Source organism: Eleutherodactylus coqui, chromosome 9 (genome assembly GCF_035609145.1).
Source record: "Eleutherodactylus coqui strain aEleCoq1 chromosome 9, aEleCoq1.hap1, whole genome shotgun sequence".
In the NCBI taxonomy this organism is placed as follows: Eukaryota; Metazoa; Chordata; class Amphibia; order Anura; family Eleutherodactylidae; genus Eleutherodactylus; species Eleutherodactylus coqui.
Genome location: NC_089845.1, coordinates 16,826,592 through 16,853,912, shown reverse-complemented (window position 1 = coordinate 16,853,912; position 27,321 = coordinate 16,826,592). Strand labels below are relative to the sequence as shown.

The window sequence follows — 27,321 nt, the reverse complement described above, 5'->3', positions numbered from 1 at the left end:
AACTGGCAGGGTGCTGGATAGCAACTAGTGCTGACTGGGCCAGACTAGATTAGAGGCAAACAGAACCAACACAAACAGACAGAGTAATAGGGGACCAGAGGGAGCTGACCGACAACTAGGGACTGGCTGAGGCGAACCGCAGACAGACTGGCTTGGTGCATGCAGAACCAATAACTGGCAGTGAGCTCACTTCACTGCCAGGCTTTTAACCACCAGGTTCCGCCCAGGGGCGGAGAGTGGGAGGAGGCAACTCCGCCCACTGCTGTATAAGAAGAACGGAGGAGGGCGGGCGGCACCCTACGGGCGGACACGCCCATGCCGCCGCCCACAGCTGCTGGGATAACCTCGACACAGGGCTCCAGGCCGCCGGAGCGACGCGCCACGCTGTATGGTAACATTTTCCCTCCTCGCCTTGTAATATGGCTCTGAAGGACATCGGGGACCTTGATTTGTCCCTAAAGTGCTGCTACTGATATAACTGGGAACCTAGGGCCTGACTTGCCCTGAGAGAAAACAGGGATAAAGTACTGAAACACAAAAATGAAGACACAACTAACTTACTACAGAGAGGAGAATGAACACAGACAGAAAGCAAATGGACACACACACAGTTACAGAGCACAAGGCAAAGGTACAAGTGGGACAAGCAGACGAGGGTCAGAATAGACTTAAACAGTCCAGAGAAAGAAAACCTAGCAGTAGAGGGACCAGAGGAAAGCCAAATACTGAGGCTACCAAGAAGGGAACCAGCTCAGCTTAAATAGGGAAGTGATTGCCCATTAATCCTACAGCTGAGCTGAGAGCCAGAGGACTGGTTAACCCTCTCAGTGCTGGATGAAAACGGACAAAGATTACAAATGCACAGAAATAGCAGAATGATACTTGTTGCTACCTGCAACGGCAAGAGGGCGACAGACACGAGTAGCAGCCTTACAATATGTTTACTTGTGACCTTGCTGCTGTGCAGTAAGTAACTTGCTTACCGTGTGCAAGTGTACCCTTAGTGGTATTCAGCAGTTATAGAACAGTATCAAGTGCATTTGGAAAGTCTTCAGACCCTTTCACTTTCTTACATTTTGTTATGTTGCGACTTTTACAGAAATGTAAAGTTTTTTTTGTTTTGTTTTTATATTTTCAAGTTTTTCCCATCTTTCTGCACTCAGTATCCCATAATGATAAAGTGAAAGCAGAATATTGGAAATCTTAAGATTAAAGACTAACTGCAGATCCTCCCAGGCTCAGTCAGGTTGTATGGGAGCCGTGTGTGGACAGCCATTATCGGGTCTCTCCGGAGATGTTCAAGTAGTGTCTCGGGTTGGGCCACTTAAGGACATTCACAGTTGTCCCTAAGCCAGTCGGGCGTTGTCTTTGCTGTGTGCTCAGAGTCATTATCTTCTTGGAAGGTGAACCTTCTGCCCAGTCTGAGGTCCCATGTGTTCTGGATCAGGTTCTCATTAAGAATATCTCTGTGCTTTGCTTTCCGTCAACCCTGACTAGTTTCCCAGTCCCAACCGCTGAAAAACACCCTCATAGTATGATGCTGCTGTGATTTATGTAGGGATGGTATTGGGCAGGTGATGAGCGGCGCCTGTTTACCTCCAGACAGAGCACTTAAAATTGAAGATAAAAATGGAGCTCAGCCAGGTTCTTGGTCACCTCTTTTATCAAGGCCCTTGTCCCCCAATTACTTATTTTAGGTCGGCAGCTCTAGGAAGAGTCTTCGTTCCACCTTTTTTCCATGTAAGAATTATGGAGGCCGCTGGGCTCTTGGGATCTTTCAGTACAGCAGAAATGTTTTGCAGCCTTCTCCAGATCTGAGCCTCCACACAATCCTGTCTCTGAGCTCTACAGGCAGTACTTTGCGCCTTATGGCTTGGTTTTGTCTGTAATATGCATTGTGAGTGGTGAGATCTCATATAGACAGGAAGGAGGGGGAGTGGGGGGGGGGGGAGTCTTTTAATATGTCCAATCAAGTGAAGTGACCCCCCAGGTGACTCCAATCAAGATGTAGGAGCATCTCAAAGATGATCAACAGAAATGGGAGGCCCACAGAGCTAAATCCCAAGTGTCATTCCAAAGGGCGTGAATACGTATATCAATACAAAATGTTAGTTTGAAATCTTTGTCATTTTTTTTTTTTATTAAAAACATTTTGTCACTTTCTCATTATGGGATATTGAGTGAAGAATGATGTGCAATTTTTTTTTTTAAATCCCCCATTCCCCAAGGCCATAACATAACAAAATGTAAAAAAAGTGAGTTTGTCTGAAGACTTTCTAGATGCAGTGTATAGGTCAGCATGGCACGGCCTACAGCAACAAGTTTTTATAGGTAATATACAGTTTTATTTCATAACTTGGAGGAAATTACACACCAAAATGTGAAGGTCCTTGATTTTACAGGCTATAGTGACTTGGTGTATATAGTTTGGTAATCATGTATTATACCCAGTTTGTGTTTTCTTTGTCTTACAGCTGTACGGATGGGGAATTACAAATGATTATTCCTGGCACTAACGTTTCTGATGCGATCTGTGATCGTCACATCGTCCTACAAGATTGTACGTGTCCGACTGTTAACGTGTAACTATATTCTAATGTAATAAAGCAATAGTGATGATATGTTTTCCCTGAATAGATATAAAGGCACTTAATAATTCCCACATCAAATCACTGGGGTTCTGGCAATTGGGTCCCCAATTACTGATGCATACTGTTGGGTCCATGTGTCCAGACTCTCTGGGTTTTCCTAAATGAAATGTCATTTATAACAATCAGGGACTAAGACTTCATTGCTCATGAGGTCCGTAGGCAACCTAAAGGTCAGAAACTCACTGTTATTGCACCAGCGTTAAAAGGCCTACTTGCCCACAATTTGCAACCTCTTCTGGTTTTTACGCCGCCCTTGCTGCCTTTCTGAAAAGGGGCATGGCTTTTTAGGAGGAGGTGTGGTATAGGTTATGCCAAATAAAAATTCTGATTGGAATATCATAAATATCTATTCTGGGAACGATGTAAAGGAGTTGTCTCACAAAGATACCATCCTTTCAAAACGGATACTGGTCATCACAGATATAGCCTCTTTAACTGTGTCTGCATAGCTAGAAGTACAGTACAACCAGTAGAAAGACGGAGATTGTGATCCTGCTGTGTAGAGCTCTGCTGATTCCATATCTGAACAAGGGGGCACAATCTGAGATTAGTTGGGGAAAAAATCTGAAGCAATGTCAGAAAATATCTTACTGGAAGGGTATTAGATGCTTGGAACAAACGTCTTCCACACTATTACTGTGTTAAATGCACAGAAGGGCCAGAATTGCCCCAGTAAGAAATTCGTCTACATTTTGGCTCATAGAGTAGCGTCCCAAGTATGTATGCCCTAATAATACATCTTGACACGGGTTCTTATAGGGAGACTACTTCTTTAAGGGTAGATTCACACAGGCAGGAATGCTGCGAAATTTCCATGGCAAATTCGGCAGAATTTCTGCGTCTACAGAATAGGGAATAACTTGCAAGTTGGTGAGGTCTCACGCTAAGACCTCCGCCGATTTCGAACAGGACTCCCATTCTCTTATCAAGGCCTGGGGTTGCTTCTTCCCCAGCAGTGATGTCACTGAATGGAGTGCTGGTCAAGCATTCACGTCAGTGGGGGTGACTGAAATATCCGAGCGGGCGCTACTCTGTGGTCTCAGCAGTCCCATTGAAAGTGAAGTGCTGACCGCATGTGCTCGGTGACATCACTGCTGGGGAACCCCCGCAATCACAGGAGAACAGGACACAGGAGTCCCATTCTCGAGATCGGCATGGGTCGCAGCGGTAAGACCCCACCGATAAGCATGTTATCCCCTACCCTGTGAATAGGGATTTACTTGTTATTTTGCTAAAACATGTCTGGTTTCAAAAAAATGCATTACTGAAAATCACTTAAAAATGGCTAACTCAAGGACTGCAACCCTTTAGTTCGTCTCTGACACTCACCTTGTAGCTTCTGGTATTGGTGAAACCACAATGGGTATGACAGATGAGTTGCACAGTTTATACTGACACATACCATTGTTGGGGGTTTCTGGGACTTTAATACTGATGGCCTATCCTCAATATTAAAGTTCTGGAAAACCCCTTCAACTTGTATACAGTAGTACTATGCCATTCTGGCTGTCAGTGAATGGACCAACTATTGATGCAACTGTTAGATTGTGTTTTGCTATTTGTACGCTACTTTTTATTATCAGTAACTATTTGCTTTCTTTGCGCAGTGACCAAGGTGGTAATCCTCATAATTTTTCCTATTGTGGCATCGGGGATTGTGATCTGCATCATCTACATTGTGTGCTGTAGGAAGAGGTTCAGTGCACTCCTAGGTATTGCTCTTAGTATCCCTTACATGTGGACCTGCTTAGACTAATTGTTCATGGTTCTGTGCCCATCGCCAACTGCTGTCCGCATGCACTAAACCCGCTTTGGAAAAAATGCATCACAATAAGGTTACATTCACACGGGCGTGAACCTCGCGCTGCAGAACACGCAACTCGCATGACTATGAGCTTCATTCTTTTGCATGGAGTCGTACACAGGACTGTTTTCTCTTTTTTCCCCACAACGAAGCTGTAAGATAATCGCTGCATCCAGTTTTTTCACATCCCTCAGACCGCATCGCCCATTGTTTTCCGTGGGATAGTCAAACCCATTGCATGCCGTGCGCCGCGCACGCGAGTCCGATGTGATGTTTCCTATTGAAATCAATTGGATTGCAACTTCACTAAAGTGATGTGAATTGTTTTTGCATGAAAAACCTCTCTCACCCGCGGGTTTAAGGCATGTTGATAAGCGCAACATCGGGCCGTAAAACCTGGCCCGATTTTTGTGCCAGCCTATGTGAATGTAGTCTAACACTGATTCATTAGTTGAGTAGTAAATTGTTGTACTATCTACGGGGTCAGTGATACTTTATATTAAGGGGCGCTATTGGGGTGCCTGTCAAATAGTCCCTTGGGCCATAAGGCTTGAGTGGTGGAAGCATCAGCAGCAGGGCAGTGTGATTAGGCCATTACTAGGGGTGCCAGCTCAGTCACCGCCGCCTTCCTAAAGTCCACATTGTGGACTGAAATATCTGCAATATGTTAGTAAAATGCAGCCAAGCCGCTGATCCATGGTTCACGAACCCATGCTCTGCTGGCTGATTATGATTAATGGCTCGCTTACCTGACCTTTACATGATCTTTACCTTTAAACACTTCCAAGACGGGAGATTTTTCTTTTTTGTCCTTCCTTCCAAGAGCCATTACTTTTCTTTGCTTCATCGACAGAGCTGTACAAAAGCTTGCTTTTAGCCTCCACCGGTTGCTGCAGGGACTGCTTTAACCCTTTACATTCCATAAAGGAATATATCTGTATTAACCAGAATTCCAGACTTTAGTCCCGGTTTCACACGTGTATTTTTTATTGCATCTCTTAATGTATTGAAAAACTTTTACAAAATTTCGAAGTGAGGTAAAATATAAAAACACAATCGCACTCCATACAATGTGGGGGCTAGTTATTTCTCACAGTTGTCAATCACTGGCCTCAGCCTCAATCAGGGTGAACGCCAATCGTGACTGTTAACCCTGTAAATGCTGTCAGGTCGCACACTAAAATCCCCCATTTGTATTTGCAGGATCCCAAAAAAAAACTATGATTGCCACCAGCCCAAGAATAAGTTTACATAGAATGGGGCACAAGGTGTCCATATCGCGGTATCACATGTCTCATACAAAGAAAGAAAATTATAAAGAAAAATTAGTATCGAGCGGGCTTGAGAGCAGAGCCTGCTTCAGCGTTTGGAGAGGGCTCTGCTCCGAACCTCACTCAGTACTAACATGTTTCCCCCAAAATAAGACAATGTCTTATATTAATTTTTTACCCAAAAGAGGCACAGTGTCTTTTTTTGGGGGATGTCTTAATACTTACCTAGCAGCCGCTGCCCCGCTCCCTCTCGCTGCTCTCCAGGCGCTCCGACCGTGTTCCATGTGATCCTCAGCAGTGACAGAGCATTCTTTTTCTGGCAACGTGGGTTGATTACCCCGCCTCCAGCAAGAGAATGCTGTGATTGGCTGAAGACCACCACCTCAGCTTATCACAGCTGGCGCTTGATGAGCCAATCGCAGCCATTCAATGAATGACATCATTGAATGGCTGTGATTTGGCTGAGGCTGTGGTCCTCAACCAATCAAAGCATTCTTTTGCTGGAGGCGGGGTATTCAACCCACGTTGCCAGAAAGAGAATGCTCTGAGGACTACACGGAAGACTGCTGGAGCGCCGCAGCCAGCGTGAGGGACTGGGACGGCGCCTGCAAGGTGAGTATTCTTTATTTATATTTTATTTTCATGTAGTGTAGCTAGGGCTTATTTTTGGGAGAGGACTTATATCAAGCCCCACCCTAAAATCAGGGTAGGGCTTATTATCAGGGTTGGTCTTATTTTCGGGAAAACACGGTAATCCCACATAATTCAATGTTAATCGATGTTTGATTGCATGAAAGGGTTAAATAAGAACTGAAAAGAATAACAGATATCAGATTGTTAGATGCTTCCAAGACATATCGCATGTACATAGGCAGCTTCATATGCTGAATTACTCAGCTTCTGATTTAACTTATATTTTTTTGCATTTTTAGCACGAGTTCAGGACTGGGCGCAACAAAGTTATGACCAGGTTCACGGATCTCAGGTATGATAACCTGTGTGTAAGCAGGTAGACCGGGGAGGATTTCCTGACACCTACCTTTGACGACTGTCTCTGGTGTATGCCGCTGTATAGGCATACTGTAAGTCACCCCTAGGCTCCCTTGTTAGGAAAAAGATCTCCATGTACGGTTTTTACTGGATGTCTCTGTACAGAATGGCGTAATTTATTGTGCTCTTCTATACAGCAAAAACTGGTACACGGAGTTATACCGGCCCCAACAGAGTGCCAGTAGGACACTCATATGGTCTCCACCAAGTGGACAGGGGCCTAAATATTCATTTTAAATAAATGGCGGCGCCTTACATGGAATATACAGTAATGTGCAAAAGCTTTAGGCTGCGGGGGAAACAACGCTGCAAAGAAACAATGCTTTCAAAATAGAAGTGTTAATAGGTTATTTTTGTCACTTAGCAAAAGACAAAGTAAATGAAGAAAAGAGAAAGCAATTTCAAATTAACATTTGGTGTGACGCCCTTTACCTTCAAAACAGCATCAGTTCTTCTAGGTACATTTGCACACAGTTTTTGAAGGAACTATGCAGGGAGGTTGTTCCAAATATCTTGGAGAGCTAAGTACAGATCTTCTGTGGATGTCGGCTTACTCAAATCCTTCTGTCACTTCATGTAACCCCAGACAGACTGGATGATGATTAGATCAGGGCTCTGTGGCTCTATGCCATCACTTCCAGGAGTCCCTGTTCTTCTTTGTGCTGAAGATAGTTCCTAATGGCATTGGCTAAAGTTTATACTGCAGCAGGACAACAACCCCAAACACACAGCCAATCAGACACCTAGCTGATGGTTTTGCATGATGGATAAGTATCTGCCTATATTTCTTAGCATTGAGGGCACAATTAGTCTTGACCAAAACCTTAACGCCATTTGCTGGAGTGCAACTCCTAAGGCCACTCTCACACATGAGCTCAGCGATTTTGATTGCAACATATTGACGCGATTTTACTTTTCAGGCGCAGGTTCCTGCCTCAGACAGCGGGTTTTAGCGCACCCCATCATTGTGATGGGTGATGAGGTGTGCTAAACGAGGCAAAATAGGGCAGACAGCCCATGTCTGCAAGGCCCTATTAGAAGCAATGGGAACCTTATAGCGTGATTACCGTGGCGTTAAAAACGACACGTTTTGTGTGAAAGTGCGTTTGTGTGAAAGCCCTAACTTACAACTCATTGTACCGCTCTACACCATGCTTCACTGCTGCCCGCAGACACTCATTATTGTAGGGCTCTCCCCCATGTGTCACTGCTGTTTGCAGACACTCATCATTGTACCACTCTCCACCGTGCTTCACTGCTGTCTGAAGACGCTAATTATTGTGATACTCTCCACCATGCTTCACTGTTGCCTGCAGACATTCATTATTGTACCGCTCTCCACCATGCTTCACTGCTGCCTGCAGGCACTAATTATTGTATGGTCTTCCACCATGCTTCACTGCTGCCTGCAGACACTCATTATTGTACCGCTCTTCACCATGCTTCACTGCTGCCTGCAGACACTCATTATTGTACCGCTCTCCACCATGCTTCAATGCTGCCTGCAGACACATTATTGTACTGCTGTCCACCATGCTTCACTTCTGCCTGCAGACACTTATTATTGTACCACTCTCCACCATGCTTCACTGCTACCTGCAGACACTCATTATTGTACTGGTGTCCACGATGCTTCACTGCTGCCTGCAGACACTCATTATTGTACCGCTCTTCACCATGCTTCACTGCTGCCTGCAGACACTCATTATCGTACCGCTCTCCACCACGCTTCACTGCTGCCTGCAGACACATTATTGTACTGCTGTCCACCATGCTTCACTTCTGCCTTCAGACACTCATTATTGTACCGCTCTCCACCATGCTTCACTGCTGCCTGCAGACACTCATTATTGTACCGCTCTTCACCATGCTTCACTGCTGCCTGCAGACACTCATTATTGTACCGCTCTCCACCATGCTTCAATGCTGCCTGTAGACACATTATTGTACTGCTGTCCACCATGCTTCACTTCTGCTTGCAGACACTTATTATTGTACCACTCTCCACCATGCTTCACTGCTACCTGCAGACACTCATTATTGTACTGGTGTCCACGATGCTTCACTGCTGCCTGCAGACACTCAATATTGTACCGCTCTTCACCATGCTTCACTGCTGCCTGCAGACACTCATTATCGTACCGCTCTCCACCACGCTTCACTGCTGCCTGCAGACACATTATTGTACTGCTGTCCACCATGCTTCACTTCTGCCTTCAGACACTCATTATTGTACCGCTCTCCACCATGCTTCACTGCTGCCTGCAGACACTCATTATTGTACCGCTCTCCACCATGCTTCACTGCTGCCTGCAGACACTCTTTATTGTACCGCTCTTCACCATGCTTCACTGCTGCCTGCAGACACATTATTGTACTGCTGTCCACCATGCTTCACTTCTGCCTTCAGACACTTATTATTGTACCACTCTCCACCATGCTTCATTGCTGCCTGTAGACACTCATTATTGTACCACTCTCCATCATGCTTCACTGCTGCCTGCAGACACTCTTTATTGTACTGCTCTTCACCATGCTTCACTGCTGCCTGCAGACACATTATTGTACTGCTGTCCACCATGCTTCACTTCTGCCTTCAGACACTTATTATTGTACCACTCTCCACCATGCTTCACTGCTACCTGCAGACACTCATTATTGTACTGGTGTCCACGATGCTTCACTGCTGCCTGCAGACACTCATTATTGTACCGCTCTCCACCATGCTTCACTGCTGCCTACAGAGACTCATTATTGTACTGCTGTCCACAATGCTTCACTGTTGCCTGCAGACACTCATTATTGTATGTTCCTCCACCATGCTTCACCGCTGCCTGCAGACACTCATTATTGTACCGCTCTCCACCATGCTTCACTGCTGCCTGCAGACAATTATTGTACTGCTGTCCACCATGTTTTACTGCTGCCTGCAGACACTCATTATTGTACCACTCTCCACCATGCTTCACTGCTGCCTGCAGACACTCATTATTGTACCGCTCTCCCCCATGCTTCACTGCTGCCTGCAGACACTCATTATTGTACCCGTCTCTAGTTCTTCAGTGAACAAACTGCCTTCTTTTACAGCCAAATATTTCACAGTTTGACTCATCAGTCCAGAGAACCTGCTGCCATTTTTTTGCACCCCAGTTCCTTGTCTCCGTGTAGAGCTGAGTTGCTTGGCTTTGCTTCTATGGTAAGGCTTTTTGGACACAATTCTTCCATGAAGACCATGGACAGACGGCTCTGAACAGTAGATGGGTATACCTGGGTCCAACTGTTTTCTGCCAGTTCTGAGCTGATGGCACTGCTGGACATCTTCTAGTTTCAAAGAGAAGCAAGCAGGATATGTCTTCCATCTGCTGCACTAAGTTTCCTTGGCCGACCACTATGTCTATGGTCTTCAACGTTGCCCGATTCTTTATACTTATTCAAAAGAGCTTGAACAGCACATACTATAACCAGATTCTGCTTTGAAATCTTTGGCTGTGAGAGACCTTGCTGATGCGGAATAAGTTCTTTGTGTCTTGTTGCTGTGCTCAGTCTTGTCATGGTGTGTGACCTGTGACATGAAACTGTCTTCCACAACCTTAACTTAGTAGCAGAGTTTGGCTGTTCCTCACCCAGTTTTAAGCCTCCTGCACAGCTGTTTCGGTTTCATTTAATGACTATTTCAATGTACCTGTGAAAATGCTGATCCTTATCACCTCTTGGTATAAAACTGTTATTCATACACCTGACTATAACCCTAGAAAACCCCTGACTGTGCGACTGTATCGAATAATTGATGCTGTTTTGAAGGTAAAGGGCAGGAACACCAAATATTGATTTGATTTAGATTTTTTTTTGTTAATTCAGTTTGCATTTTGTTATTTGACAAAAACATAAAAACTATTAAAATATTTAATTATTATTTTTTTAAAGCATTTTTTCTTGACACCTGCCTAAGATGTTTGCACGGCCCTGTATGTCAAAGGAAACATTGCAAATTCAATATGAACGGACCTTTTAACAGGACTGGCAGGCATGACATAATCACAGTGTCTTATGCAGTCCTGGAGATCCGTAGTACCGAATGGCCTCAGCCATATCTATGCATGGCCTGCTTTACACCATGTTCCCATTTATAATAATGCTACCATGGATTACATAAAAACCTGCCTTATCAAGTCATCCTTATGTACAATGTTTGTGTTTTAGAAAAAAACCCCACTCAATGAACAGATGAAGAGCGAGTCAAGGGATTGCATACACAAGGAGTATTCGCCTTCAGAGGAACGCAGTCCTCTAAAAGAATCCATGTTTTACCAGGGCAGAAAGATTCCAACAGAAGATGAATACACCGACCACAGAAGGTCCCCCGAACCAGAGAATGGGAGTATGGCGGTCCACATGGACTCCATATTGGATCTTGACATGGGCTCTCTAGGAGCATCCCCTGGCTTTTCAGATGCCAGTTCAGATAGACTCTTGCCTCCTTTCCAGGAAGAAGGTGTCAGTATTCCTCTGTATTCCCACTATCATTGTGGTCAGTCGGCTAAAGAAATTTCAGACAACTCTGCCAGAGATCCCTTGGATAATGTGTCTGGCCATTGTACCCCTCAGCACGCATTTCATGGATTCTCGCAGGCGGCACATCCGACTTCACAGAGAAACGATGGCGAGGAGCCATGTTCTTGCTTCACTGACAAGCCGTATTCAAGAAGTGACAGTAGTGCAAGCGGCAGCTCTACTACAGATATACCACCACCACTATCAGGTGAGATAGTGGAAAGTAGCATCAGTTCATTAGTTTCTGATTCTATACATTATAATCGGTTATGACCTCCTTTTTTTGCCTATCAACTTACAATGATCTAAAGCCTTAGTGGTCTTTTTTAATGACTAGAATGGCGCTATCTAGGTTGTCAAAGCACATGGGGAAGAACTTGCACAAGTGAGAGCAGATTTTAAAGAGGTATTGCCATCTCAGGCTTTTATGGCATGTACGCAGGATACGTCCTAAAAGGCTGATGGATGTGGGTCTAACCTCTGGGACTTGCACTCAACTTGAGAACTTAGCTTCCGTCTTAGCGTTGGCCAGAACTGGTCAAGGTTATCGGGCTGTCTCCGTAACTTTCATAGAGGTGAATGAGAGTTTCGGATACGGTGTAGCGAAGCAAGCTACCGTATATACCGGCGTATAAGGCGACGGGGCGTATAAGACGACCCCCCAACTGTCACCTTATACGCCGGTATACAGTGGAGAAAAAAAAATAAATTCATTACTCACCTCCCACGGCGTTCTGTCGCGCTCCGGCAGGATGTCGCTCGCTCCGGCAGGCTGTCGCTCGCTCCTCGTCCCCGGCGCAGCATAGCTTTCTGAATGCGGGGCTTGAAATCCCCGCTTCCAGAAAGCTAATACACACGCCGGCAGCCATGACATCATTGAATGGCTGTGATTGGCTAAAGCACACGTGGCTTCAGCCAATCACACTATTCAATGACATCATTGAATGGGTGTGATTGCTAACACGTGCGCCTTCAGCCATAAGACGACCCCCGACTGCAGAGCAGATTTTTCGGGGTTCAAAAGTCGTCTTATACGCCGGTATATACGGTATGTTGTTTCTGCAGCTCCTGAGTTATGGATACAGCCTACCTTGCTGTATTACGCGGTTTCTGTAACTCCCATTTATTTCTATAAGAGTTACGGAAACATGGCACAGCCAACTTTGGCTGATTCTATACTTCCGGCCACCCTGGCTAGCAGATACAGAGCAGTATTTTTTATCCTGGCCATAATGGGCTGAGATGGAAACACTTCTTTAAGGCCTCATGAGCGCGGACATGAGCGCTTAAAATAATAAACTCGCGCTCCGGATCTTCCCTTCGCCGCGGCTTCATCTTCTCTACGTCGTGGCCGGATCTTCTTTCTTCGGCCCGGCGGATGTGCATGGCACGTCGGTTGCGTGCCGCGCGCATGCGCCGGCCCGAAGAAAAAAGATCCGGCCGTGGCAAAGGGAAGATCCGGAGCAGATGAGTATATTCTTATTTTAGGTCTCCCGCGGATCCGGACGGCTTCCATAGGCTTCAATAGAAGCCTGCGGGAGCCGTCCCCGCGGGAGACCCGCACGAAAATGGAGCATGGTCCAGATTTTTTCATGCTCCATTTTTTTTAAAATCACTTTTATTGACCATCTGCAGGTATTTATCTACCCGCAGGTGGTCAATGCATCCCTATGGGATGCGGATCCGCAGGCAGGAGAAGAGTTAAATTCCGCTGCGGATTTTAATTCTTCTTTTGCCCGTGGACATGAGGCCTAAAGCAGTTACACAGTTACTTATTGAAAATGTAATGGAAGGTTCAGATGTGTGAATACAACAAATACAACAATAATTACCCATCCTTGGCTCCAGCGTTGCAGCCCTGCGGTTGTCCCGGTCTTTATTGACAGCAGAAGTCAGACGCCTGCCAATCGAGACCGCATTGTCATCATGGCGCCCAGGATGTGAGCAGTTTATGCTAATGTCTTGCCGCTCATACTGCTCTTGGGTTTTTCCCCTGAGACCTCTCCAGTTCCTCCTCTTACCTAATGATTGACATTCACATGGCGGAGAGGACTGAGCAGAAAGCCAGGACTAGTTTGAGCTACAAGATCACCCACGATAGTTTGCAACTTACTAGCATGCAGTGCAGCAAATGGGCCTTCTCAGATACATCTAAGCGATCATCACACTTATCAGCGGTCTATTGCTGTGGTGGCTTTAGGAGCATCGTAAACTATGACAGACTTTCTTTCATACTGGAAGTGATCCAGCCCCGAGATCTGTGCTGAGAAGTAAGCCTGGTGTTCAGCAAAGAGCTAAAGCTTCTGAACAAATAACCATGGCCTACTTTATGTGGGGGGAATAGTATAAAAATGGCCACTAATTGTTGTTCTCTCACCACAGGAAATGTATCAGGGAATCATAACACAACAGTCATTTCAACTGCTCCAGTAATGAACATTAAAACAGATCTTGTTGTAGTCTACTATAACTCAAGCTCCCAAGACGCACATGCAACAACGGAAGAGGAGGACACCATGAGACGGCCGACGCAGGAGGAAAGCCAGAGCCATTATAACAGCTTTGTGGCCAACACTCAGCCCACCAAATACACAGATGTTCCCTGTTCTTCAACGTCCGATACGGACAGCAAAATGTTTGCAGATCATCGGAGCAGCCAGGACGGTCTGGACACGGTTAGCCAAGAAGAATCCTATATCGTTCTCTCCCCAAATATAAGCTTTTTACCGGTGCAAGAAGAAGGAAAGCCAGAATTTTATCTTTGAGAAATGATAATTATTTCCTGTGAAATCTGTTCCCATCTACAGGGGTAATGATCATCGGGCAAAATGATGGAGAGCCGACTTGGAATGAAGCTCAAGTGGAGGGAGATTAAACATTTTAAAACTTTGTGCTACTCTTCGTTTCTGACATCTGCTGTCTGGTGCTCATTCTCCAAGGCTTCATGTATTTATTCATTCGTTTTGTAACACTGGGAAGGGAAATGTGTACATTCTATCACTTACCAAGCTTCATCTTTTTAGTATCGTGCAAAGTAAGATATATTTTGGCATGGCTATTTAGCTCAATGGTGTGTGTGTAATATATATCCCATCATCATCATAGGCTATCACTCGTGGCCGAGCACGATTGCCCTCCAAGTATGGGGTCTTTGCGGTAGCTCCATAGGTGACTATAGAGACCTAATCTTGATCCGCAGGTTCTTTCGCAGTGAGGGCATCCATTTCCAAGTGGTAGACAGTCTTGACCAGGGTTTGCTTGACGTGCTTTCTTCTTGATACGTTTCATCCTGTCGCCCTCTATTCATGCCTCTTCGAATTTTACAGCACTGTTGCTAACGGCTGACCTCCAAATTGAGCGCTGGAGGTCCAGGGCTTCCCAGTTCTCGATGTCTATGCCACAGTTTTTAAGGTTGGCTTTAATTCCATCTTTAACCCCTTAATGACATGGCCTATTTTGGCGTTGAGGACCAAGCGATTTTTGGTATTTTTCCCCATCTCCATTTTTCAAAAGCCATAACTTTTTTATTTTTCTGTCAACGCGGCCGTATAAGGGCTTGTTTTTTGCGTGGCGAGCTGTAGTTTTAATCGGTGCCACTTTTGGGTACATAGACTATATCGTAAAACTTTTATTATTTTTTTTATGATAACTGAGAGAAAACGCATCAATTCTGACATTCTGACACTAAATTTTTTCTGCAGGTCGGTACGGTTACAACGATACCAAAATTCTTATATTTTTTTAAGGTTTTTATACTTTTTTGCAATAAAAAGCTATTTTTTTTTTTTAAATCTTTTTTTTTTTTCTCTATAGCTGCATTCACAGTCCTGTAACTTTTTTATTTTTCTATGTACGAAGCTCTATAAGGGCTTATTTTTTGCAAGACGAGCTGTAGTTTTTGTTGGTACCATTTTGGGGAATGTACGGCTTTTTTGATCACTTTTATTGCTCTGTTTTTTTATCGGGTTTTTTTTACGCTTTTTGCCGTTCAAAATAAAAAGTGTATTCAACTATTTGTACACGTCGTTACGGATGCGTCAATACCCAATATGTGGGGTTTTCATTTTTTTTTACCTTTTTTTATGCTAATATTAGAAAAAGCATTAAAAAAAGGGTTTTTTTTAACATTTTTTTTACATTTTTCTTTTCTTTTTTTTTTACATAATTTGAGTCCCTCTGAGGGACTTACATCACTGTACCGATGATCGCTGTCATAAGGCATGGCAGAGCTACTGCTCTGCCATGCCTTAATCGCTTATACAGCGATCTCAGGCACTGGTAATACAGGACGCCAGTGTCTGGCGTCCTGTTGCCATGGTGACAGGCCGGGCTCTCGCGATGACAGCCGGCTCCCGCTGCGGGATAGCGCGGGATCATGTGTGATCTCGCGCTATCCCCAGGACGTACCGGTACGTCCTGTTGCGGGAGTACCAGGCTCCCAGGACGTACCGGTACGTCCTGTTGCGGGAAGTACCAGGCTCCCAGGACGTACCGGTACGTCCTGTTGCGGGAAGTACCAGGCTCCCAGGACGTACCGGTACGTCCTGTTGCGGGAAGTACCAGGCTCCCAGGACGTACCTGGAGCGGGAAGGGGTTAAACCTCCTTTGCTGTCCACTAACATTTCGTTTTCTGTTCTTGAGTTGAGCGTATAGTAGTTGCTTTTGGGAGACGGTAATTCGGGCATTCACACAATGTGGTCAGTCCAGCGAAGTTGATGGTAAAGGATCATCACTTCAATGCTGGTGGTCTTTGCTCTAGAACGCTGACATTTGTCCACCTGTCTTACAAAGAGATTTGTGGGATTTTTCAAAGGAATCGCTTATGGAATTGTTCCAGAAGTTGAGTGTGACTTTTGTAGATGGTCCACATTTCACAGGCAAATAACAGGGTTGGAAGGACAATAGCTTTATAAAAAAGCATCTTGGTATCCCTACAAATGTCCCGGTCCTCAAACACTTGCTGCTTCAGGGCTTAGTCAGACGGGCGTTTTTTGCCGCGATTTGCGCGTGCGCATGCGTCCGGCGATTTTATAAAACCATTGCTTTGCAATGGTATCGGACACATGAGCGCTTTTTATGCGCTCGTCCGAAAAATTATAGAACAAAAAATCGCAGATCGCACCTATCTGCGATCTGCGATTCCTGTTCGCTTCTGTATATGCGCTCAATGGGGCCGGTGGCAACAGCGCCGACCCCATTGAGAACATATAGAAGACAAATCATTCTTCTCTGCCACAGCTGTAACAGCTGTGGCAGAGAAGAACGATGTTTGCCCATTGAATTCAATGGAGCGGCAATACAGCCGCTCCATTGAAAGCAATGGGCTGCCGGCGTGCGCGGGGTTAATTGTCGGGAAGGGGTTAAATATATAAACCCTTCCCTGCAATTCATGCTAAAATGTGTTAAAATAAAAAAAAAATTGTATACTCACCTTTCCGCTGCAGCCGGAGTCCAGCCGCGGCCGCTGTCAGTTCTCCTGAACTGCTTCTCGGCACTATTCAGCCGGCGGGGCTTTAAAATCCCCGCCTGCTGAATGATCTGCTCTGATTGGTCACAGCCTGACCAATCAGAGGCCGGTTTCACTCACACACCCATTCATGAATGGGTGAGTGACTGCTGCCTCTCAGCGCTGAGCCAATCAGGGGCAGGTCTGACTCACATCCATTCATGAATTCATGAATGGGTGTGAGTGAGGCATGCCTCTGATTGGCTCAGCGCTGAGCCAATCAGGGGGCAGGTCTGACTCACACCCCCTTCACACCCACTGCAGGACGGCTGCCCGGAGCTGCAGGCAGAAGGTGAGAATGCAATTTTTTTTTATTTTAACACATTTTAGGATGGATTGCAGGTAAGGGCTTATATATTTAAGCCCTTACCGACAATTCATCCCGGGCTCGCCCGCAGCGCATTGCTTTCAATGGAGACGGCTGTATTGCCGTCTCCATTGAATGCAATGCGCTGGACAGCTCCGGCCCGTTTCTAATGAAACGCGGCTAGGAGCAGATTTTCGGGCGATTTGCGGGCGACTTGCGCGCACCGGTCACGCGATTTGCGGATGCGCATCCGTCATGCGATCCGCAAATCGCGGCAAAAAACGCCCGTCTGACTAAGGCCTCATTCGAAAGAAAGCTGCACCATTCGAAAGAAAGCTGCACTCGCAGAGCTCAGATGGAGTTGTATTTTGGCGTCGATGTTAGCTTTAGAGGAGAGGTGGCTGCCAAGGTAGCAGAAATGGTCAACATTTTCCAACGTTACACCATTAAGCTGTATTTCTGGCATTGCAGGAGGATTAGTTGGTGCTGCTGGTAGAGCCATTTGGTTTTCTCGATGTTCAGTGAGAGGTCAAGCTTTTCGTATGCTTCTGCGTCTTAATCTGAATGAGCACAGACTACATTATCAGCATATTGGCGTTCTGTAACAGACGACGTTGTGGCCTTGGTTTTGGTTTTTAGTCTAAAGGTTAAATAGTTTGCCATCTGTTTGATAATTTCCATGCCGGTGGGAAGCTTCCCATCAACCAAGTGAAGTATCATAGCTATAAAGATGGAAAATAAAGTTTGGGCAATAACACAACCCTTTTTGACCCCTGATGCCACCTTAAATGGGTCATTTTGGGAGCCATTGCTGTCCAAGACTGTTGTTGTCATGAAGGAGCTGCAGGATGTTCAAAAAATCAGATGCCCTAATAAATTTGTGGAGAATAGTCCAAAGAGAAATGCGGTTCACTGTGTCGATGCCTTTGTGAGGTCAATGAAAGTCATCTATAGTGGTTGGTTTTGTTCCCTGCATTTTTTTGGAGCGGTCGTGCCATGCTTCTCAAATGGGTAGAAGACTGTTGGCAAGGATTCTTGCAAGGATTTTCTCTACGGAAGGTAGAAAGGGAGATGCCTCGACAGTTTCCACAGTCTGTTCTTTCCTCCTTTTTGTAAAGGCTAATTGTGGTGTCCTTAGGAGCCGCTGGGATCTTCTTGGTCACCCACACTTTTAATATATATATATACTTGTCTCCATCTTTTTACACCCCTCTCTGTGGGCAGCACAAGGTAGTGAGAGTCACACAAATTTACAAAGCATAACTATCGCTGTAATCTGTGTAGTAGATTTGGAGAAACTTGCCTTTTATCAGTAGTAACACATGCGAAGAGGACTACTTAAAGTAGTCCTGGATATTCTTGAGGCTAGCTACACCCAACCTGCTCTCCGGCCAATGATTGACAGCTCTCTGCTTAAGAGTCTGTATAGAGAGAGAGCTGCCAATCATTGGCTGCAAAAAGATGGGGACAGTCTTTTTAATGATCAGGGCCACGCTGATCAAAACTTTTAACATGTTGCTCTGACATGTCAAAATTTGTAAAATAAAAATGTGATTTTTTTTATTTTATTTTTTTTAACTTTTTTAAATATATCAGAGAAAAACCTTCCATTTAGCTGGCTCCTTTCCTCTGCCACCCTCCTACCTAAACGGTTTACTCACTCTGAAAATGGCTAAAATCCAATAAAATAGATTAGTAGCTCACTGGCAGTTTAAATTACTTGTTGTACATAGAAGTCTTTGGAGAGGAGGAGCAAAGTGACAGACGTGGGGAGATGCATACAGAGACACTGCAGCTAATAGTGTTTTTACAGTATCACACCTACTGAAATCACATCTACACTGCTCAGTACCTCTCTGCTTCTCTATAATGGTGATAGAGAAGCAGAATCTACTCTTGTTAATGTTCAATGTATGGGAGACGACATAGCAGCTAGTCTCCACCCACTTGTTAAGGGAAAACTGAGAATTAGCGATACAGCCTGCAGAGGAGAAAACTGGTGAAAAATTCATATACGTACAAGTCATATAATCATATATAGGTTAGTTTACATCTAATCAGTTTTATTAGGGTTGGGCTGAAGCCTGCAGGAGTTGTAATTTCTACATGACAACACTTGTTCTAAGTTCTGTTTCACTGTTGGATATTGTGTAAATGATAGTACTGCAGAACCGACTTTAGGCCTGTAGCTGGACAGGAATGAAAGAAATGTCTCCATTTCACCATAACCAGTAGTCGGTAACGTTGCCTCTATTGGCTCCAGCAGTCACATGTTCACTTGGTGCGCCTTTACTCAGCACAGCAGCTGGGTCGGATCCAGATCCGCTAGTCGCTGTGGTCACCACACAGGGCCATTTTCCCTTGGAACTAAGAATAAAATTATAAGAAAATGTAAAAAAAAAAAAAAAATAACATACTGAATGAGCCAACGAAAACTGTAGCTATAGTCTGACCCCGCTGCCCAGACTATAAATAAAAGACCTCAAAATAACTTTATTCCACTGCAGTTTTGCTAATTTAAAAGTAAATGTTTTTGGTATAATTTTATCTCTAATAAAACTTAGGATGGAAAGAAATATCCATAAAAAATGTGTAGAAAAAAAAGGTTCTGACATGAAGAAGAAACCCCCCTGAAATTAAAGTTAGGACTGTTCTACAACCCTGTGCTCAAAATTACTACAAGTATCTATGAAACTGCTGACAGATTCCCTTTAGTGACCATTAATCATTAAATTTGTGGTATACTAAGACTAGGGCTACGCTGAAAATTTTGACTTTGGGGCAGCCTTGTCACAATATTTTTATTTTTCCAAAATTATTTTCTGTGTCTAAAGGGTTGGACAGGGTTAGAAAAGCATGGCCACTTTCTTCCAAACACAGCGCCACCCTTGTCCGTAGGTTGTGTCTGGTATTGCAGCTTAGCTCCCATTCACTTAAATGGAGCTGAGCTGCAATACCACACACAACCCCATGGATAAGGGTGGTGCTATGTTTGGAAGAAAGCAGCCATGATAGTCGGACTCTGGACAATCCCTTTAAATGTTGATCTGTACACCATGTCTTTTTATGTCTGCAATCCAAATCCACAAGAAGCAAAGTGGCAGTTAGATGTAACGAAAATTACAGTAATCGATGCCTTTCAAGTGGGAACTCTAAGGGTATGTCCACAGATCCACACGGGAAATCTGCAGCAAAGGGAATGAGATTTTAAAAACCTTGTTTTCAGTCCGGTTTCACATCTGCGTTGGAACTAACAGCCGCACGGTGCGTCGCAGATCCGGCTCAAAATACCAGAAAAAACAGTGCTGCACTTTTTCTTGCGTCAAAAGCCGGAAAGCGGACAGACTCCATTCTAGCCAATGGGTTCTGTAAGGCGCCGTTCAGAGACAGAACCGGTAAGCCGTGGGGATTACCCTTTCCTGCTCCGCAAATGGAGCCGGAAAGCGGAACCCCGAGTGTTGCTGTGAAACCAGCCTCACTCTGCAGGAAAAATCCACTGTGGAAATAGACATGCGCTGCTTTAAATCCATTATAACTGTGGATTTTCGTGAATGAAAGGATGAATTTCGGACCAAATGGGGCAGTTTTTTAATGCAGATTTTGCCCTGCAGATCTGTTGCAGAATGTCCCCTGTTGACACTATGCACCCTACGGAGGACTATGGGATTTGGGGTCAGTCACGTGTTTTATGTAAATATATGCTTAGGATATCTCTTGCATGCGCTCCTTTCTCGGGGTGGTAATCATTCGCTCTTTTCATACCACAACTAGTGGCTACGTCAGAGTGATCCATTTGGATATAAAGCATCCCGTGTATTCTGTGACGTTCGCACAGGTTGTACATTTGTTACACGTTTGACAATGTAATATCTGAATCACCTTTACAAAATGACCGGCTTCTGTGCTGTGAAGTAACGTAGAAGGTATATGTCACAGTATACATGTATGTTCACACGGCGGACTCACACAGGCATTCACTACTAAGGCCCCCTTTACACAGACCCAGAGAAGAGGACCCATTGATTTCAATGGGTTTGTACGCGCATTTCGGCCACGCAAAAAAAACTGTGCTCTTTTTCTGAGTCTTTGCGTACCAAAGGTCTCCATAGAAGTCAATCGTTGGTGCATAATATGCAAGGAGATGCTTGAAACACTGTAATTCTGCTGGAGAAAGAACAGCTCTGCAACTAATTAGGTGAATTAGGCAATTCAACTGGTGCGTATTTGTGTCCCACGTACAAAAAAATATGCCTTGCGGGCAGAACAAGTATAGTTCATAGCGTAAAGACGTAACGCTAAGGCACACACAAGTGCACATATGCTCACGTGAAGCCGGCCATAGCCACATATTTCTGCTGCAGTCTTGCCTATCTTGCATGCATGTGATTTAAACCTTGCCAATGGGCAAATCCACAAACAGTAATCCGCATCAAGAAGGGACATGTCCTTTGTTTTTTTTTCTCCACGCGTGGATTGAATGAACGGGACGCCCTACTGGGGTGGATTGGATGTTGAATCCGCACAGATTCCTCGGCATAATTCCGTCATGTGAACATGCTTTACATCGGTTACATACAGTTTTTGCATAAAGTCCACATTTTTCCTTGACTCGGTGTAACTAATGTATCAGTCTCACCTGTCTAGGCTGCGTTACTGCTGTGTAGATATTCCGAATTGTAAACACTTGTGTAAATATTATGCAAGTACTCAGGGAATAATTATATGGGATGAATAAATATCTGAGGCTGGTTCTTTTCTAGAACTATTAGTAATTATTCAGATATGGCGCACTAGTGGTGCAGAGCGCTGGTATTGGTACTAGAGATGAGCGAACGTACTTGGTAAGGGCGATTTCGCAATCGAGCACCGCGATTTTCGAGTACTTCACTACTCGGGTGAAAAGTAGTCGGGTGCGCTGTGGGTGAGCGGGGGGTTGCAGCGGGGAGTGGGGGGTAGCAGCGCGGAACAGGGGGGAGCCCTCTCTCTCTCCCTCTCCCCCCCCCCCACTCCCCGCTGCAACCCCCCGCTCACCCACAGCGCACCCGAGTACTTTTCACCCGAGTAGTGAAGTACTTGAAAATCGCGGTGCTCGATTGCGAAATCGCCCTTACCGAGTACGTTTGCTCATCTCTAATTGGTACCCTTTACCTCTTACAATTGGCTGTCAGTCTTTGTTTTGCACCTTAGGTGACACTACTGTGACTCTGCCTCCATCTAGCACACAATGACAGCAGTCTGGGGGGAGCTGTGGTATAGGGCGAGGGGGGCAGTGTATCACATCCTGTCCATACTTTGTAACTAGATCCCAGAAGTACACAAACTCCATGAGAACACTGAGACTTCAAAGAAAGTAACGATTTCTCAGAATATATGCCCATTTTGTATCCTGCATGTGGTAACAATAGTATCTAAGTAATTTCTATTTCTGGTAAAACCCCTTTAACCCTTTCTCTGTGATCTGTTTTTGGATATTTTGCACCTCTACTAGCAAAGATAATTTTCACACTCTTGACATGTTTAGGGTGGTTTCACAGCAATAGAAAACAGAACCTCCAGCACTTCCGTGGACACCAGAAGAAAACTATTGTATTTAGACATTATGGATATGCTATGAATAAGAACTCTGTTTGAAACACATAAGATTTATTTATTTTATTTTTTTTATCCATGACGTCTAAATAAAATACGGTTTTTATTCTGAAGTCCACGAAAGTGCCGGAGGTTCTGTTTCCTATTGCTGTATGGTGTGCCTGCACCTGTCCGTGCACCCAATGGTGGTTGTGTCCGTGCGGGGAGCTGGTGTTTTGGATTTACATAGGGTGGTTTCACATCTGCGTTAGGGTTTCACTTTTTTGTTCCGCTCTGAGAGCAGGAAAGGGGAATCTCCACAGCCAAATAGCTCCGTATTAGATAGCTTTCACACGACCGAGAAAACCGCGTGGGATTTGCGCAATTCGAAAAGCACAAATCTTGCACGAATATGAACCCCTATTTTGTATTAATGTTTTCCCACTTCACATTAGCCATGTTTTGTTAGTTGCTACATTCTGAGAAAAAAAATTGCGGGTTGCTGAGATTGCTGCTATGTTTTGTAGCCCATGTTTATCTATGGTGCCTTCCTTTCTGTTGCATCGCACGAAACCAAGGTTTTCATGCCATTAAACTTTTACCGTAGGAAATCCTACTGTTTCCCCTAAAATAAGCCCAGCTGCATGAAAAGAAAAATACATTACCTAACAGGTGCTGTCCGCTTCGCTGCACATCTCCTCTGCAGCTCCAACACTTGTTTGTAGTCTTCAGGAAGCGCTTCCTGGTCAAGGTTTTCAAAAACCCCGCCTCTAGGAAGTGCTGCCTCTGATTGGTTCTCAAGCGCCGTAGCTCAGCCAATCACAGCCATTCAATGTGATGGCTGTGATTGGTTCATCGAGTGCTGGCACTAATTGGCTCCAGCACCAATCGGAGGCAGCAGTTTTGAAACCCCTGACTAGGAAGACTACCAACAAGAGCCGGAACTGCAGAGGAGATGTGCGGCGAAGCAGACAAAGCCTCTTAGGTGATGTATTGTGTTTGCTTGTTTTTCATGCAGTTAGGGCTTATGTTTTTAGCCCTTCCGAAAATCCCGGCAAAAGAGTGCTACAACGTTGCGATATCGGCGAACATATGTGATATCGCTGCCACCCGTGTGAAAGAGTCCTTAAGGTGTGCAGAGCTCATTTATACCACAATCCTCTACATCAGTAAGAGCTTCTGCGATCAAAAATACTGAATGTGCCACGTTTCTATTTGGTACCATTTTGGAGCTTATGTGCGTTTTTGATCTCTTTTTATTAAACGTTTTCTTGGAGACGGCGTGACCAAAATTACGCATTTCTGAAATTGAGTATTTTTATTTTCTAACGATGTTCACTGCCGGATAAATAATATGTTACTTTGCTATACTGGATTATTATGAACACAGTGATATCACATATATGGAATTTTTTTTCTTCCAATAATTCCAAAAACTTTCAACTTTTACATTTTTTTTTTTTTAGTCCTCATAGGGGGCTTGAAATTGCAATTGCTCATATAATGTAATACCACATTTTGCCAAGCTTTTATTTATCAGAGCCTTGAGGGTCTTCAGAAAGTCCCCAGCTGCCATTGCAACCAAACAGCAACCCACGATTCCATTGCAGGGGGGGTGTTTGGGACCACAGAACAATGATCTGGGCATTTAAATGCCACTGTCAGAATTCATAATGGTATTCAGAGGATTAACAGCGACAATCAGACAACCGGCACCCACCTTGTATGGAGCCGGATTAATCCGCGCCATATAAACCCCGCACACCCGGGACGTAACTAATATGAAAAGGGGTTAAACCATTCCCCAACAAGTTTTGCAGTGTGGCGGGGTGCAGTATCCTGCTGAAGGAGGCCAGCGATACGTGCCTAAATAGCATCCACAAGGATACCAGGACCCATTGTTTCCCAGCAGAACATTGCACCGCTCATCACACGGCCTCCGCCACCTTGTGCATCCTGTTGCCATGTGGTCTCCAGGTAAGGGATGTGCATCACGCAGTGTCCCCTCGATGTAGAAGAAGACGTGATTCATCACCGCAGGCCAGCTTCTTCCATTGCTCCATGGACCAGTTCTGATGCTCACATGCCCATTGTCTGTGCTGGGCCTTGGCTCATATATTCTGGCTGCCCTTCGGGTACAAAGTCCCATATGTAGCAAGCTGTAAAGCACGGTGTGTTCTGACACCTCTCCTAGCCAGCATTTTCTTTTTCAGCAGTTTGGGCTACAGTAATGCTGGTGTCATACATGCGTATTTATGCACAGCCTTTTTGCAAAATAAACGATTTTTGGGGCGTTCGCAGCAGCATATTTTACTGTACTTTTTTCCAATGACAAACTGTGCACATTTATGCATGCAAAAAAACACGTGACGATGTTCTCAGCCATTGAAATGTGCATGCAACATCCGAGCATGTGAACGAACCCATTGAAATCCTGCTCTGCATATTGGGAGTGTGTAAATACGCCTGTGTGACTCCGGTCTAACTCTTGTGTAACATGGGGTTAAAATGCTGCAATCGCTGTAATGGAAGGATAATTATGCAGACAGCCTCTTGTATACTATATGGACACCATCACTCTCCACAAGGCCCCTTTCACGTGGGCGACAGCGATATCAGCGTAAAGAAAATTGCAGCGATATTGCATCTGTGTTCTGTGCAATATTCTGCGTTTTCTCGTGGCAATATTGTTTGTGTCACCACAAAGTCTCGCAACTTTGTAGCGCTCTTCTGCTGGGATTTTCGGGGGGACTTTAAAATATTTAAGCCCCCTGAAAATAAGCCCTGGCTGCATTAAAAAATAAACACAATGCATCACCAAACAGGTGCCGTCTGCTCAGCCGCTCTTCTCGCAGGTCCCCGGCACACTTGCTTGTAGTTTTTCCCCAGCGCTTCAAAAACCCCGCCTCCAGGAAACGCTGGCTCTGATTGGTTCTAGAGTGCCGCGGCTCAGCCAATCACTGCAGTGCTCGATGAACAAATCACAGCCATTCAATGCAATGGCTGTGATTGGTTTATGAAGCGCTGCAGTGATTGGCTGAGCTGCTGCTGTCGAGAACCAGCGCTCCATAGAGGCGGAGATTTTCAACCTCTGACTAGGAATCGCTGGCTGAAAACTCCAAGTGTGCTGGGGACCTGCGAGTAGAAGTGGGGCTGAGCGGACAGCGCCTGTTAGGTGACGTATTGTGTTTTCTTTTTTTTTCATGCAACAAGGACTTATTTTAGGGCTCAAACACTAGGACTTCCTACTCTAAATGTTGCACTGCATGAAAACTGCATTTTCATGCAATGCAACACAAAGGAAGGAACCATAGGCCACAAAACAGCAAATCGCGGCAATATTCAGCATGCTTCAAAAAATTTTTTCTCAAAATGTAGCAGCCTGCAAAACATCACTAATGTGAACGAAAGCATGGGCTTCACATACATGCAATGTGTAACACTGTTGCATCGCAAGAAAATGGCGCAATTTCGTTGCCTGTGTGAAAGCGGCCTAAATCATAAAATCAATACTAGCAAAAAACATCTAATGTGCAGGATAGTTGTTTGTTTTTTACAACTGAAGTTAAATGGCAGATACATGCAGCCCTCTCGCAGATGCAGCGTGAGGAGAGCCAATGGTAGGTGAGGAAAGCCTCTGGCAGATGCAGCGTACGGAGAGCCAATGGTAGGTGAGGAGAGCCTCTGGCAGATGCAGCGTGAGGAGAACCAATGGTAGGTGAGGAGAGCCTCTGGCAGATGCAGCGTGAGGAGAGCCTCTGGCAGATGCAGCGTGAGGAGGGCCAATGGTAGGTGAGGAAAGCCTCTGGCAGATGCAGCGTGCGGAGAGCCAATGGTAGGTGCGGAGAGCCTCTGGCAGATGCAGCGTGAGGAGAGCCAATGGTAGGTGCGGAGAGCCTCTGGCAGATGTAGCGTGAGGAGAGCCAATGGTAGGTGCGGAGAGCCTCTGGCAGATGCAGCGTGACGAGAGCCAATGGTAGGTGCGGAGAGCCTCTGGCAGATGCAGCGTGACGAGAGCCAATGGTAGGTGCGGAGAGCCTCTGGCAGATGCAGCGTGACGAGAGCCAATGGTAGGTGCGGAGAGCCTCTGGCAGATGCAGCGTGACGAGAGCCAATGGTAGGTGAGGAGAGCCTCTGGCAGATGCAGCGTGACGAGAGCCGACACTTATTTTTCAGTTAAAACTACAGTAATTCAACTATTGGTTTTTCCAACCTATTTGTCTGCCACTTTTATGCTTTTTGTATTTCCAGGTATAATTGCCTATGAGTGGCATTCACACAGCCAATATATTAACGGGTACCTATAGCAGGCCTTTGTTAGGCATTCGATTGCCATAGTAAAGCATCAGCCCCCTGGTCCCCCGTGTGTTCCACAGCGCTGATGGGCTTACAGAGGGAGCCCCCCCTCCTACTGTAAAACACTTTAGATGATATGGTCACTATTGACAGTGACATCCAAGGGGTTAAACTATTAGAGACCAATCATCTTGGTCTGCAATTGTTATCCTGAAAACACTTTACTCAACAGCTGTGGTTAAAACAAACAAAACAACCTGTTGCAGTATGATGTTATGTCAGTAGGGGGCAATGCAGAGTCAAGTCAAATTCCTTTT

General features: G+C 45.1%; 1 protein-coding gene across 1 annotated transcript in view; it reads left to right on the top strand.

Annotated features, from left to right (window-relative positions):
- Positions 1-14,216, top strand: part of TNFRSF11A (TNF receptor superfamily member 11a) — a 75,987-nt gene extending 61,771 nt beyond the window's left edge. Inside the window, exons 6-10 of the mRNA XM_066579164.1 lie at positions 2,475-2,560; positions 4,259-4,363; positions 6,659-6,711; positions 10,977-11,535; positions 13,710-14,216. Coding sequence (XP_066435261.1) covers positions 2,475-2,560; positions 4,259-4,363; positions 6,659-6,711; positions 10,977-11,535; positions 13,710-14,092 — 1,186 coding nt within the window. The 3' untranslated portion in view covers positions 14,093-14,216. The remainder of the gene's footprint in view (positions 1-2,474; positions 2,561-4,258; positions 4,364-6,658; positions 6,712-10,976; positions 11,536-13,709) is intronic.
- The last annotated feature ends 13,105 nt before the right edge of the window (positions 14,217-27,321 follow it).